The sequence below is a fragment of the Perna viridis genome, chromosome 5 (assembly GCF_037379345.1).
Source record: "Perna viridis isolate PV_CMFRI_1.1 ecotype Kerala chromosome 5, ASM3737934v1, whole genome shotgun sequence".
Classification (NCBI taxonomy): Eukaryota; Metazoa; Mollusca; class Bivalvia; order Mytilida; family Mytilidae; genus Perna; species Perna viridis.
The window spans coordinates 18,317,885-18,330,999 of record NC_142449.1 but is presented as its reverse complement, the minus strand read 5'-3'; the positions used below and the strand labels follow the sequence as shown (position 1 = coordinate 18,330,999).

The 13,115-nt window shown below is 31.2% G+C and overlaps 1 protein-coding gene across 5 annotated transcripts in view; it reads left to right on the top strand.

The window, feature by feature from the left end:
• LOC148616366 (dixin-like) overlaps positions 1-13,010 on the top strand; it is a 33,549-nt gene extending 20,539 nt beyond the window's left edge. For 3 of the 5 annotated variants that reach the window (XM_088583316.1, XM_088583318.1, XM_088583319.1), the window contains 12 exons: positions 2,112-2,329; positions 2,810-2,952; positions 3,621-3,701; positions 4,379-4,588; positions 4,981-5,034; positions 5,475-5,621; positions 6,954-7,064; positions 7,536-7,709; positions 8,111-8,207; positions 8,911-9,031; positions 9,617-9,725; positions 10,535-13,010. In XM_088583316.1, coding sequence (XP_088439442.1) covers positions 2,112-2,329; positions 2,810-2,952; positions 3,621-3,701; positions 4,379-4,588; positions 4,981-5,034; positions 5,475-5,621; positions 6,954-7,064; positions 7,536-7,709; positions 8,111-8,207; positions 8,911-9,031; positions 9,617-9,725; positions 10,535-10,609 — 1,540 coding nt within the window. In that variant the 3' untranslated portion in view covers positions 10,610-13,010. The remainder of the gene's footprint in view (positions 1-2,111; positions 2,330-2,809; positions 2,953-3,620; positions 3,702-4,378; positions 4,589-4,980; positions 5,035-5,474; positions 5,622-6,953; positions 7,065-7,535; positions 7,710-8,110; positions 8,208-8,910; positions 9,032-9,616; positions 9,726-10,534) is intronic. The other 2 variants (XM_088583317.1, XM_088583320.1) reach the window with 1 other exon arrangement.
• Positions 13,011-13,115: the final 105 nt, after the last annotated feature.

Genomic DNA, 13,115 nt, shown 5'->3' with positions numbered 1-13,115 from the left:
GCAGTCTGTTTAGGATGGTATAACTTTTGGCAAGTTGCTAAGCTGGGCAATGCATTTTATGATAATTGTGGAATTTCAGAGTTTTTTTGTCCGAGTATTTTGTGGTTTTCTTTCTTCTAAGTTTGTGGTTTACAATGAGATTCATGTGTTCGGGATTGTTTCAAATGTTTCTAAAGATGTGGAAAGGAAATCAGGGGTCTCACATGGACTTAATTCCTTTAAGGTAAAGAATTGAATAGTTTCAGTGATTAGATCGAAGTATATGTACCTTTTATGTAGCCTACTTATAAAAGTAGATCATTGCTGTGTAGTTTTAAATAATAACTGGTTTAAGTTTTTTTTTCATTTCATATAAAGCTATAGTTAGCTTTCAAATATTTAAAGGAAGTGCGGTTAGCAATTTTATGTTTTTTAAGGGTGTCTCTGGTATTATACACACTTTTTTTACATGTACTTGTATCAAATATCATGTAAATGAGATTAACAAATTTTGGACACACAAGTTTTTCAAGTGTCTCAACTAAGTTTACAGTTGTCAAATTTGTGTTAAAACAGAAGCAAGTTGTGATTCTATAAGCCTACTTTTTAGTGATGTGTGTTGAATGAAGCATGAAATATTTTATTTCGCTTTGACATACAGTGGAGTGACCCTATATGTACATAAACTTGATTAAAACCTAGTCCCATCTGGGTAACATAAGCATACTATTGTTTAAAACAACTGAAGCCCGGTGGGTAAATAAAAATATTTACTTCTGTAATCAGTCAAGTGGAACTTGATTTGATCATTTTTACTTGTCAAAGGATGCAGGGTGTATACTTTTTCACATACCTGTCCAGTTCAGGTAAATTATACACCTGTTAATTCATAACATAGTTATTATATAGTAGTTCATCATGTTTGGCTATCTCCTGAGACTGTAAGTATGACACTGTAATAATGGTTTTAGGTGGGACCACAGAAAAATTGTCTCCATTTATACTTTGTCTCTGGTTCCTTATATAACCTTAGATATTTATCATAAGAACTTAAGGGATGCAGAGTGAATCATCAGATTCGTAAGTCTATTTCTGTCATGAATGAGAAACATGTACATGTAGATCTTTATTTATAACAGCATTTGTTAATGAATTTCAGTGGTATAAGTGTAACCAAGGGCATTGGAAGGATAATTAAACAGACTGTTATCTTCTCTTCATCAAATTCTACTCTGATAATAGAAAACTTTTCTAAGTTTTTACTGGCTCATTACCAAGTGAATAGTTTCGACATAAACCTTGTATTTAGACTTTATTTGCGTTGAAATAGTTCATACTGACCTGAAACCTGAGATACAGGTAATAGGAATATGGAATTTATCTATGATAAATGTCATTTATACTAATAAGCAAGGATATCAATATGTTAGATTGGTATTTTTAAAACATTTTGGGTACCAATAATGAAGTCTTGAGTATCAAAGTCTGCCTGTTGTTATAGCATGGTTCCTTAATGTCCTGTCTTCAAAGTACTTCCAGACCTTGTTGTGTCTTTGTACAACTTCAACCTGCTTTCATCTGGTCTTCTTTGTACTTTAATTTTAAAACTTATGGTATGTTTTCTGGTTACTGAAACAAACATAAGTTGGGTATTTAGTTCATATATTTTGTTTATGTCAGTGTTTCAGGATTCCTATTTCCCATTACCCGGGGCAAGCGGCATTGGGTCAGGGAAAGTTAGGTAATTAATTACACCATCCCGTGGCAAGTTGAAAACTTCATATGCTCTAAGGATTTGTTTTGTTTGGAAAGCAGTCATTAGCTGTGGGAAAATTGATTTTATATGCATTTTTCCCGAGGAAACCACAATTTCTGAAAAATCTTAAAACACTGTATATCATATGTCCTATTATGACCTAGGCATTGAATATACAAATTGTTTTAGTTCTGGTCATCTGATAGCTGTACCTTTGTGATGTATAATGTTCTACTCAGTCATCATTCATGTATTCTAATACATGTTCTTTTCCATGTACTTAAAATCAATGAGTACAAATCATAGCAGTTGTTATGATTGTAGATATGAAGATAAGCCCATCTTTCGATATACTTTAATTTGATTTTATTTTTAGGCGGACATATCACGAGGGCAGTAGTTCAGACCATTTCAGTGACTCTGATCCAAGCTTTAACTGTGATAGAACCCGGGTTTTCAGTCGAGATGATGGAGATGGAGCAAGTGCTGATAAAAGTCCACAGTCCTCAGCTAGGTTTAGTCCTGGAATAACTGATACATCCAGTCCTAAAGATAATCGTCTTTCAAAGAGTAAATCGATAGACCAAGTTTATGGTAATACCATTTGTGGTGAAAATAGTGGAGACTTTATTCACTTAGTATTGCCATTTCATATACGAAATACAGGTCTAGGATCAATAAGCTTGGTATGCCCTCTTATTCTGTTGGATGTCTGTCTGCCTGTATGTTTAATCTACTATAGGAGGAAAAAGAACTGAGCCTGAGGATTTGTTAATTTATGATTACTTTTAATGAATGGAAAGGTTGTCATGACAAGAAAGCTTCCATGCAGCCAATTTGTATTTTTAATCTATGCAAATCTGTACGATATCTTTGATCAAGTTTTTTTCTTTCTTTTCACATTTATGAACAACTGCACATATTTTAGCTGGTCTCCTACAAGTGTTTTTATATTATAACTCATTTTCTAATTTTTTTTTTCTATTTCCAATTAAATATAAATGAGGTGAATATTACTTTTAGAACGACTTGTTTTAAAGGATAAATTCTGATTGATAAGTTTGATTGTTGTAGCTAAGGACAGTGGTACAGAGTTAGAAGACAGCGGTAATAACACTGTAGATAGAGCCCAGTATGAGGATTTACTACAGGAGTACTTAGAACTATCTGATACCATGTCTAATACCAGACAGGAACTGCTCAAACTACAAGATCTGGTAGGTTAATGAACGTTTGAATATTGGAGTTGATTCAAAGTATCATTTACGGAATTTTCTAAATTTCTAAGTAGTTATCTTTTTAACCACTGGATAGTGACTAAATTTGGGGAGAATTTTCCTGCCATTTTACATTTCCAAGTTTTCTACAGATTTCATGGGACAAGCTCTCGGGGATTACAAGATTTCTCCACTCTCAATAATTAAATTTTAAATTTAATCCATTTGCTGAAGCTCGTGGGTTGAATTCTAAAATGTAACTATCTCGATTGGAGAAATCTTGTAATCCCCTCAAGACTGAAGGAGAATCTATAAATTGTGCTTTAAGTCATGATCCTATTGAATTGTCTTGTACTTACTGAATATTTCTTACCTTGAGAAGGGATCATGTATGCTGTCATTTTAGTAAACTATACAGATATGACAGTTATATTATGAAGCCTAGTTTTAGATTGTTTTAGTAATTTATTTGTATGATATAAAACCTGAAATTAATCTTTTATAAACACCCTTTTGAAACAAAAACATGATGTAAAAACAAAACGTTGATGGGCATATTTATTGCTTTTTACTGAATTATACATTAACATAATAATATACATGATTTTATGAAGGTGAATCATCCTATAACTTGTACATCTGTTTAAAATAATACTTCTGTTTTATAGTTACTTAGTGGTGAACCCCCTGATGGTGCTGAAGATACTCCTAAACAAGTAATACCAGGCTCATCTCCTGCTGAACAAGTGGTAAGGACTTAACATTTATATGTGTTGTCATAGTGGAAGGGTGATATAGAAATGGTTAACACGTTTTACATTACATATAAATGTTTGTTTTGAGCTGATTGAATAGTCCAATTGTGTTTTAAAGAATGCAAAGAACTACCACGTAATGACTGAAACTAAAATAGCATAAAATTCAAGTTGTTTATCAGCTAGTAATTCTTAGATGTTGATTGATTGATAGAGTCAATTGTTAGAACAGGTCAGAATTTTTTCTTATGAGTCTCCCAAAACTTTAAGCATATTTATTTCTTTTATAGGAACTCAACCTCAACAAATGGTTTTGCAGCAAAAAAAAATATAAAATAAAAAATGTCAATGCTTTATTTTCACATAACGAAGGCTAGTCAGATTTCCAGTTGCTTGTACCGGTATTCTAGTTTTTCTATTATAACTTTTTTTATCTACCCATTTTAAGGTATTTGATAGTAGAGTAATCAAGCTATATGGTTTTGATACATGTCACACACCAAGTATCCTCATCCAAAATCAACAGAGGAATAAAATTCTCTATTGTTGCCTTTTCTATCTCTGTGTTCTCATACTCCTCTTTGTATTTGAGTTGGAACACCCATGGTGTATTTAACTTTGTAATCATCACAATTGTAGACATAGATAACATATTCCACATCTTTTTACAGGTAGTATTAGAGAACCAGTTGATACAGGTACAGGAAGTATGTACAGATTTACGGGAGGACTTGTCTCGGACAAAGAATGATTGTTTACACTTACAGGGTACTAAGTCTGGACTACAACAAAGAATGTCAGACCAGGAAGAAAAACTGTCTCAGTTAAAGGCTGAACTTCTACGCAGAGATTTTGAAAAACAGTCATTAGAGTCTGAAAAGGTAATTTTACCCTTTAATATCTCTAAGTCACAAGAATTTTGTACAGTAAAGAATGATTTTAGTTACAATTATTTGTATTTTTAGTTTTCAGTAGATATTTCCTTAATTGTGGAAAAGTTCTTAGGTGACCCTCAATTTAAAAAAAAAAATGTATTGAAATGCTTTAAAACAACATTATGTCTGACATAACTAGACCTTGAAGTGTTCTTATTGAAAATATTTGTTATAAAAGATCAATAATAAGTAAAGTTATGTTTTTCAATCTACGCAATGGAAAGTGTGTATTTCCTAGTTGATAAAGTGAGGAACAGTCATTGAAAAATTTTTAAAATGCATACAATTTCTTTAAGAACTGCAAAGGGGGATAATTCATTGTTGTTGCTTTTTTGCAGGGTGAATTAAAAATGAAGATTTATGAGAGAGACAAAACAATATCTGATTTGAGAGTAAGTATGATTATGTTTTAGACAGAGGTATCTACATGTAATTTTAAAGGGTTCTGATCATAAATATCAAGCAAATTCTGAATGACTGTAGATTTTGTTCATAAACATAACTAGTTATAGTGCAAGCTTAGAAATTGGAAGTAAGATTGTAGTTAAGTTTATCCATAACCATTAAGTAAGTGTGTAAAAAAAATATTGCAAGTTCTATAAATTTGATGTTAGACAAGTCATTAAAACTTAAAACTGATCTTAGGAAGTAAGAACAATAGATAAAAATGAGTTGAGGATTGCTGAATTTGAAGATGTTAGTTAGATTACATGACATAAAAACAAGGTTATATGCTTTTTGAAAACATGAATGATATACTTACTTGTATTTCATATGTGTGTGACATGTCATGCCTTGGTTCTTGAATAAAGCATTTTGTTTATGATTACAGAAAGAGATAGCCAGGAGGGACCAGAAAGTTGACCAGCTTCATCATGATATACAGCTAACATTACAAGAGAAAGAATCGGTTACACGTGCCCTTAAACAACAAATAGCAGATCTTCATGAGAGATTACGTGTGGTGGGAGAAAGAGGGGTGAGAATTAATTGTGATTATTGAGTTATACTTGATCTACTGAAAAGAACAGTCAAAATTATCTTGAGTGACCTTACTAGGGAGAGCAAAATAGACAGTTTGACACATTTATTGAACATAATATGTTCTTTATAGAGGCATTTTAATCATAATATGTAAAAACAGGTTATGGCTGAAAACAGGTGATGGCTAAGAAAGATTCAACTGTATATCTAATTACCAAAACTTTTCATCTGGCATGTAACTGTAATATTTTATTTAAGTGAAATGTCTTTTCCCCAAATAAGTGAGAAGTTGAACACAAGAATGGACTTATCTTCATATTGTTAATGTTTGTGTTATACACTGTTTACAAATACAGTCGAACCTCGATGTGTCAAACTCGAATTAGTCGAAATCTCGGATAACTCGAACTAATTACGAAGTCCCAGCAAAATCCTCTTACTCCAATACAATTTTACCTCGGATGACTCGGTTGAATTGAAACCTCGGATAACTCGAGGTAATCAATCAGTCCCCTCGATAGGACTTCAAGGTTAATTAATCCTGATGTCTCGAAGTCAACTAATTAGTCAGAAATCTGATTGCTTTATTACAAACCATGATCGAAGTGTGTTTTAACAACAGTTAGCGTGGCTTTTAAAATTGTTGACACTCTTTATGGTCCGATTTCTTTATTTAATTAATTTAAAATTGCATGTGTTGTTAAAAGATATGAACTTTATTAATAACATGTGGGAATTTACACTAACAGTGATATCGGATATTTTGATATTTTGAAAAATTTTATAAAAAAATACAGATGAATTGTAATGGTATCTGACTATTTAATGAAACATCAAACAGACAATAGTTTGGGTATTTCAACGACTACGTTCGTTCCGCTAGTGAATTTAAAATTTTATCGTAATATTGTAGAGCACATGGTTTGACGATACTCCTGATTGTGAATCAAACAAAGCAGCATGTTATGAACTATGAAGTTTTTGATATAGAAAAAATAAAAAGGAAATTTCACTAAAACACTCGGTGCCGTTCAGTATTTCAGACATGATATACACCATACAAAAAATATCTTTTGATATGAAACGCTTGACATTAGGAAGTACCGTTTAAAGTGAAGTACATGTACATGTACAAGCACAACAAATGATGTAACTACAGAAACAATCATGGACCAAACTACTAGTATATCCGGTTTATCCTTGGCCTCGGATTACTCGAACCTCCGATAACTTGAACATTTTTGCATCCTCCCTTTGACTTTGACTTAACGAGATTCGACTGTAAATCAGAGTATATTTGATGACTTAATTTTATAATATATTTCAGGCCACTTTATCAGCCAGAGTTGCATCTCAAGATAAAAGAATGGCCAAATTAGAAGGGAAAATATTACAGACAGGAGAGCCTTACCAGAGGGATGGAACTCCTTCTGGAGTTGTAAGTTTATTTGGACTTATAGTTTGTGTTTGAAAAGAGAGCACTGATTTGTTTTGGATACCATGACAGGTCTTTAACTGGTTGAAATTGTATTGGTGAATTACTGGGAAAAGTCTTCTATTCTTTTTTGGATAGTGTTCTACATTTATACATGTATAATAAATTTACCAAGCATTTACAAATATGCAAATAGCCAGAGGTCTAGGGGAGATAATTAGCCTCAAAATTATGTAATATGTGCAATTACATGCATTTATCTCGCTAACTTATGTATGGTCTTTAAGAGTAAAATGTCATGATTATTAAAGAAGGAAAAACCTATGGGAATTTTGAATTACATTGTTGTTTTTATATTTACTATGTTAACTTGCAGAAAATTAAAGAATAGCTGACAAGTAAAATTTGTAACAACAAATCTCATATCCCAAGTAAGATTAGTGATTAATTTATAATTTTCTATCTTATATACAGCCTGGTGAAGATTTGAGTCAAGTACGAGATGCCATACACAGTCTACGCCTTAATTTTAAGACCACAGATCCACAACAACACAAACTGGACTCTGTGGAACATTTTGTGTGTTCATTATTAGACAGATTACAGCCTTCCCAACCTAATAACCTCAATACTGTCTCTAATGGTCCAGTAAGTTTTGGCTCAGTTTATTTAATAGGGCTTGTTTACTTAGTCAAGATCAAGTAAAAGTACGAACAAAACATAATTTTTTAAATGATGGTTATTTATTGAAAGGTAAAAAGCCAATCAGTTTCAAGGAAAAAAGTCTTAGCATCTTTGTTAATAGGAATACTTTCCTTAGTTGTTGTGATAATGACTGAAGAAACTTTACCTTGAAAAAAATATTTATTTCATGTTATTTGCAGTTTGAAGAATCTTTAAGACAAAATTCTACATTTGGTTCTTTAAATTCAGGGTCATCTGCCTTAAAAATGAAAAAAAAATGTTTTTTTCTACTTCTTCTAAATTAGAATTGATCATCTACTTTTGATTATTTTTCTTTATTTTGAGTTGATTCCTCTCTGTTTCAGAGTCCATATGACCACACAGCATCACGACGGCTGAACTTTGATTCAACAGGAGATGTTCGACGGTCACCTATAACCTCAATACCAGGTAGTCAACCAAGTGAGTGTTGTGATGGTAGCACTGTTTGGATATTTGGTGTTATCTTTAAAGGTTTACGTTGGCATGGGGGATTTGTTGTTGCACCATATATTTATTGGTTATGTACACAAATGTTTCCTAAAACTATACCTGTCAAATCTTTGTGGTATTGGACATCCTATTCTTATGTATTTATTGGTTATGTGCACAACTGTTTCATAAGACTATACTCATCAATTCCTTCTGGTATTGGACATTTTATTCTTATCTTTTGCATGAATGACTTTTTATTATGTTATATATGACTTATGTAAATAAGTATGAACAACAAAAAAAAAATGAATGAAACAAGAGCAAAGCAAACGTGTGATAGGTCATATATTAGTACCAAAGTATAATGGCTCAGGTATCAGTCATGGAAGGCTGTTGAGTTTGGGAGTCTTGTATATCTTGTCAAATGTAGTAGGATTTTGTGAAAAGTTTGTTTTTAGATCTTGGTATCAACTTCAGCTTACCTGAAATCCTTTATGCCAATTTATCAGATGTTGTCATATCTCTAGTGGAAGGAAGCATGGAATACCACTATTTTTCATGTTCCATTGACTATATGCATTAATCATATTGCAATTACAATAAAGAATTGTTTACTGAGGACAAGACAATGATATTTGTCTGTTAATGTTTTAACTAAAACTGAAAGCTATGTTTCTATGTTGACTTTCAGGTTTTACAGTAAATCAGTTAGACAATCCTAGAACTAAACAGTTAAATCCACAACCTACAACAAAAGTGCTATATTTTACTGATAAAACTGTTAATCCCTGTATGTGCACAATACAGAAACGGTAAGTTGCTACTATACTACTGCAAATTAATTATAGGAAAGGGTATGTTCTACACCAAATAATCTGTTCAATATACATGTATGAAGGTATAATCAAGAGAAACAAGATTTGAGTGGTAATCAAAAGGATACAAGAATAGAGTAGAAAGGGAAAGTATACACAAACAACAAGATCATGAAATTTCCAAAATAACATGTACAAAGAAACAAAAGTAAATGCAATCCATACTTTACTAAAAACTGGGAGCATGGACCAGGTGCTTTGGTAGGGCAAATGTCCTCTACTTTTATAGAAACACCTGCTGAGTTGCAGATCTATTTGTATTTTATACAACATAATGAAACAGGATGCATTATCTGTATTAAAGATACCAGATTTACTAAGGCTAAAACAACTTCACTATGATGTCATTATGTATAAAATTCTATGTGATGTCTTCCCAAGTGTATTGACAATGTCATCTTATTGATGAGACATCTCTTTAAAATCTTTTGTTTTGATATGAATTATAAGATGTTTTCTTCATTAATGTCACCTACATACAGGAGAAAAATGCTTTACCTTTTTTTTATATTTTTGTTTTAGATTAGGAGAAATAACATTAAAAGACTTTAAAGATCACATCAATGTGAAGGGAAACTTCAGATATTCATTCAAAGCATTAGACCAGGAATTTGGTACTGTAAAAGAAGAGGTATGTACTTGTAAAAGTAGATTTGAAATTTAGATAAGGCAAAAATAATAATATGTATGTTTCCTGCTACCCTACCTACTTTAGCTTTTTGTGCCTACCCTAAACATTTATGGCCATTTTGGCTCGAGCACTGTTAGATTCTAGATTGTTTCACTATTATTAACTCAATGTAATATAAATATATATATATAGATAGATAGATAGATAGATAGATAGATAGATAGAGATATAGATATAGATATAGATATAGATATAGATATAGATAGATATAGATAGATAGATAGATAGATATATATATATATATATATATATATATATATAAAACGTAATTTCCCTACTTACTACCCTTGTTGATAGCAGGAAACAAGACTATAATTTGTTTTGGCCTAAGGAATGAGCTGTAATCTTTAGGGATAAGAAATCAATTGTTTAGTCTCTCATGGTTTAAAAATAAATGATACCAACACAGGTCATGGTTAAGTCATATAATATTTGATGTCACTACAAAAAAGGCTGGTATTTATATTGCTTATATAAAAACTCAAAACCAGACAATACTAGTATTGATATAAACAAGACTTTTTAATGTAAGAGGTGTTGAATGGAATTAATGTATTATTTTTTGTTCACAGTATCACACAAGATTTCAGTTGTTGTTACTGGCAAATATGTATAGGGTCAGATTTTTGAATTAATCTCTCAAAGCTTGAAATTAACAGACTTGACTTGAGTAAATGTTCCAATAATATGTACATATATTTATTGAAATAAAGTTATAGTAATATTAATTGTGTTTCCTTCATTTCTAGGTAATGAGTGATGATGATAAGGTACCAGGCTGGGAAGGACAGATTGTAGCCTGGGTTGAGGAAGATACAGGCTGAACACAAAACTTTTTCCAATCACAGGAATTCCAAAATGTGCCAGTGCTGGCCTTAATGTGCCAGGTACCTGTTATGGCTTTAAGTGGTCCATGTGCAATGTCAAAGACTGTAAATCAACACTTTAGTGTCGCAATATATACATCAGCACTTTATCATTGCTGTCAGCTGATTGTTGTGATCAGTTTCTCTTTAGTGCTTATTTGTAATTGAGGCTTACTTTCACACTCAACTGATGATACAGGGTCTTAATCAAATGTAAAGATGTTATTATTCTCAGTCAGCCTAATTTATCATTTTTTTTTCATGTTCCAAATCAACATTTTTTGTGGAATTGGCATTATTGTTGTATTTTTGTTATAAATTCTGATAGATCTGACAGCCTTTACATGCTACTCTTTACATGATATTGTTTTACTAAGCTTCCTTGATCTATAAATGTATCTGAATTCATGTACTAGTGCCAGTATATTGTCCAGTATGTTTTGCAAACTTAGTAATCATTATATTGGCAATGTGAAGTATCATACATGGTATTGTAATCCATTAGTTACATCATATGTGGGTATGGAATACATTGTACGTGTGTATGCTGTGTTACATAGTGTTTTTTAGTGATAACAATAATTGTAAAATGGCAACTAATGTTCCACTAAGTATGCTTGTCCTTGCCTTTAATCACATGTCCTAAATGTTAGTGTATTATGAATGTATTTAGCCAAATGAAGATTGTAGATTATTAAGTAAAGAGGATTTGTTTGTTGACATCTAGATCAGAATGACAATGTTCATTTTGAATGTTGTACATCTGGTTTTGAAAACAACATTTGCTGTTATTTTGATTTCCGATATCTGCCTGAATTTTAAAATGTTCAAACTGATATTTAATGCTTGATTCTGTTAGTTTTTTAAACAGATTATTTATGTTCATTCTGAATTTATTGCAGTATTTGTATTGTTGGTCATAATATCACAAGTGTCTGATCTAAATCTTTCAACTGCATCTTAGTATTTTTTCGCAAATGAAATAATTAATTTTTCTTTATAAAGTAAAAATAAATATGCATTGAGTTACTGAATTGCAATATGTGAAATGAATGTCACAGGAATTCTTGGAATTTGCAGTAACCAATTACCTCAAATTAACAATTCTGACTGAGGAATGAATATCTCTACAGGTTCACCTAAAACACCCTAAAATGAAAAAAAAATTTCATTAGTCAATCTTTTTGTAGAACTGTTTCTTAAATCATTGAAAATAATTTAGGAAGTCACATTCTGTATTTAACATAGGTAATGTAATTAGATAAGTTTAGATACTTTATATTGAAAAAAAATATTTCCAGTCTGTATTTTTTTATTACTGATTCAATGAAGCAGTTTTGCCTCTACATGAATTAAACTTGTTCTCTAATCACATTGATTTGGATAATTTGGGATGCAATTATAGTATTAAGAAAGTGATAAAGACCATGGACAGTCCGACATAACAACTGCTGTGTGGTTCATGGGTGAACCTGTACTAATTCAATTTTTTTTAATCAAAATTTGACCAATTAGCCAACAGTCATTTCTGAAGTCTTATACTCCTATATATTTAGCAATGTTACAATATACAATTTATTGTAGTATTTAGGATGTCATATTTTTCTGCATTAATACTAAGGGCTATTTTCAAAGGGCTTAAGCAAGGTAGAAGAAGGAGAGGTATTTTCTATGAGATTTAATAAAAAGGATCTGATTTGTTTTACTTGTATGTACATGAGATTTTGGAGTATTCAAGTTAAATCTACATAAATGTTATTGCACTAATGTACAGGGAGTTTTGTACATTGATTGAATTTAGAATTTATAACTTTGGAGGATGAGTAATATTTATCTTGTCAGATGTCATACATTAATAATATTTTGTTTTGAAAATAAATACCGGTAGATCTGGAAATAAACTGATTTCAGTTACATAAAACCGAAGTAGATTTTAATTCACAATTTTTTATTTTAAGTTCAAGTTAGTTTAATTGCATGCCGTATAAAACAGTTGGACTAACCTGATATAAAATTTCTGTTGATCAACACTGTAATGTCAGAACGATAATACAGTTGTGTAATGGATATTTATTTCTTCTTTAAATGGCTTATGTTTTGTGCTTTTTGTGATAATTGAGTTTATAATCAAACCAACAGTTCATTTGTATCTCTTCATGACATCCATTTGTTTTTCATGTATTTATTTATTAACATAATTATGGATCAAGCTTACCAATATGAATCTACTTTGTTTACATGTTCTGTTGAATGACTTTTTTCGCTTGTATTATTATATTTTTTTACTCAGGGCGGATTACATTCCTTATGCATGTATAATTTGTTTCAGTTGAAAATAAATTCTTAAACTGCTTAATAATGTTGGTTATTGCCTTTTAAGCCTGGTTACAATCAATCATGAACCAGTAACAAGTAAACTCGACTCCTGTAAATTCTGGAGGTTGGCTTGCAAGGTATTTTCTTA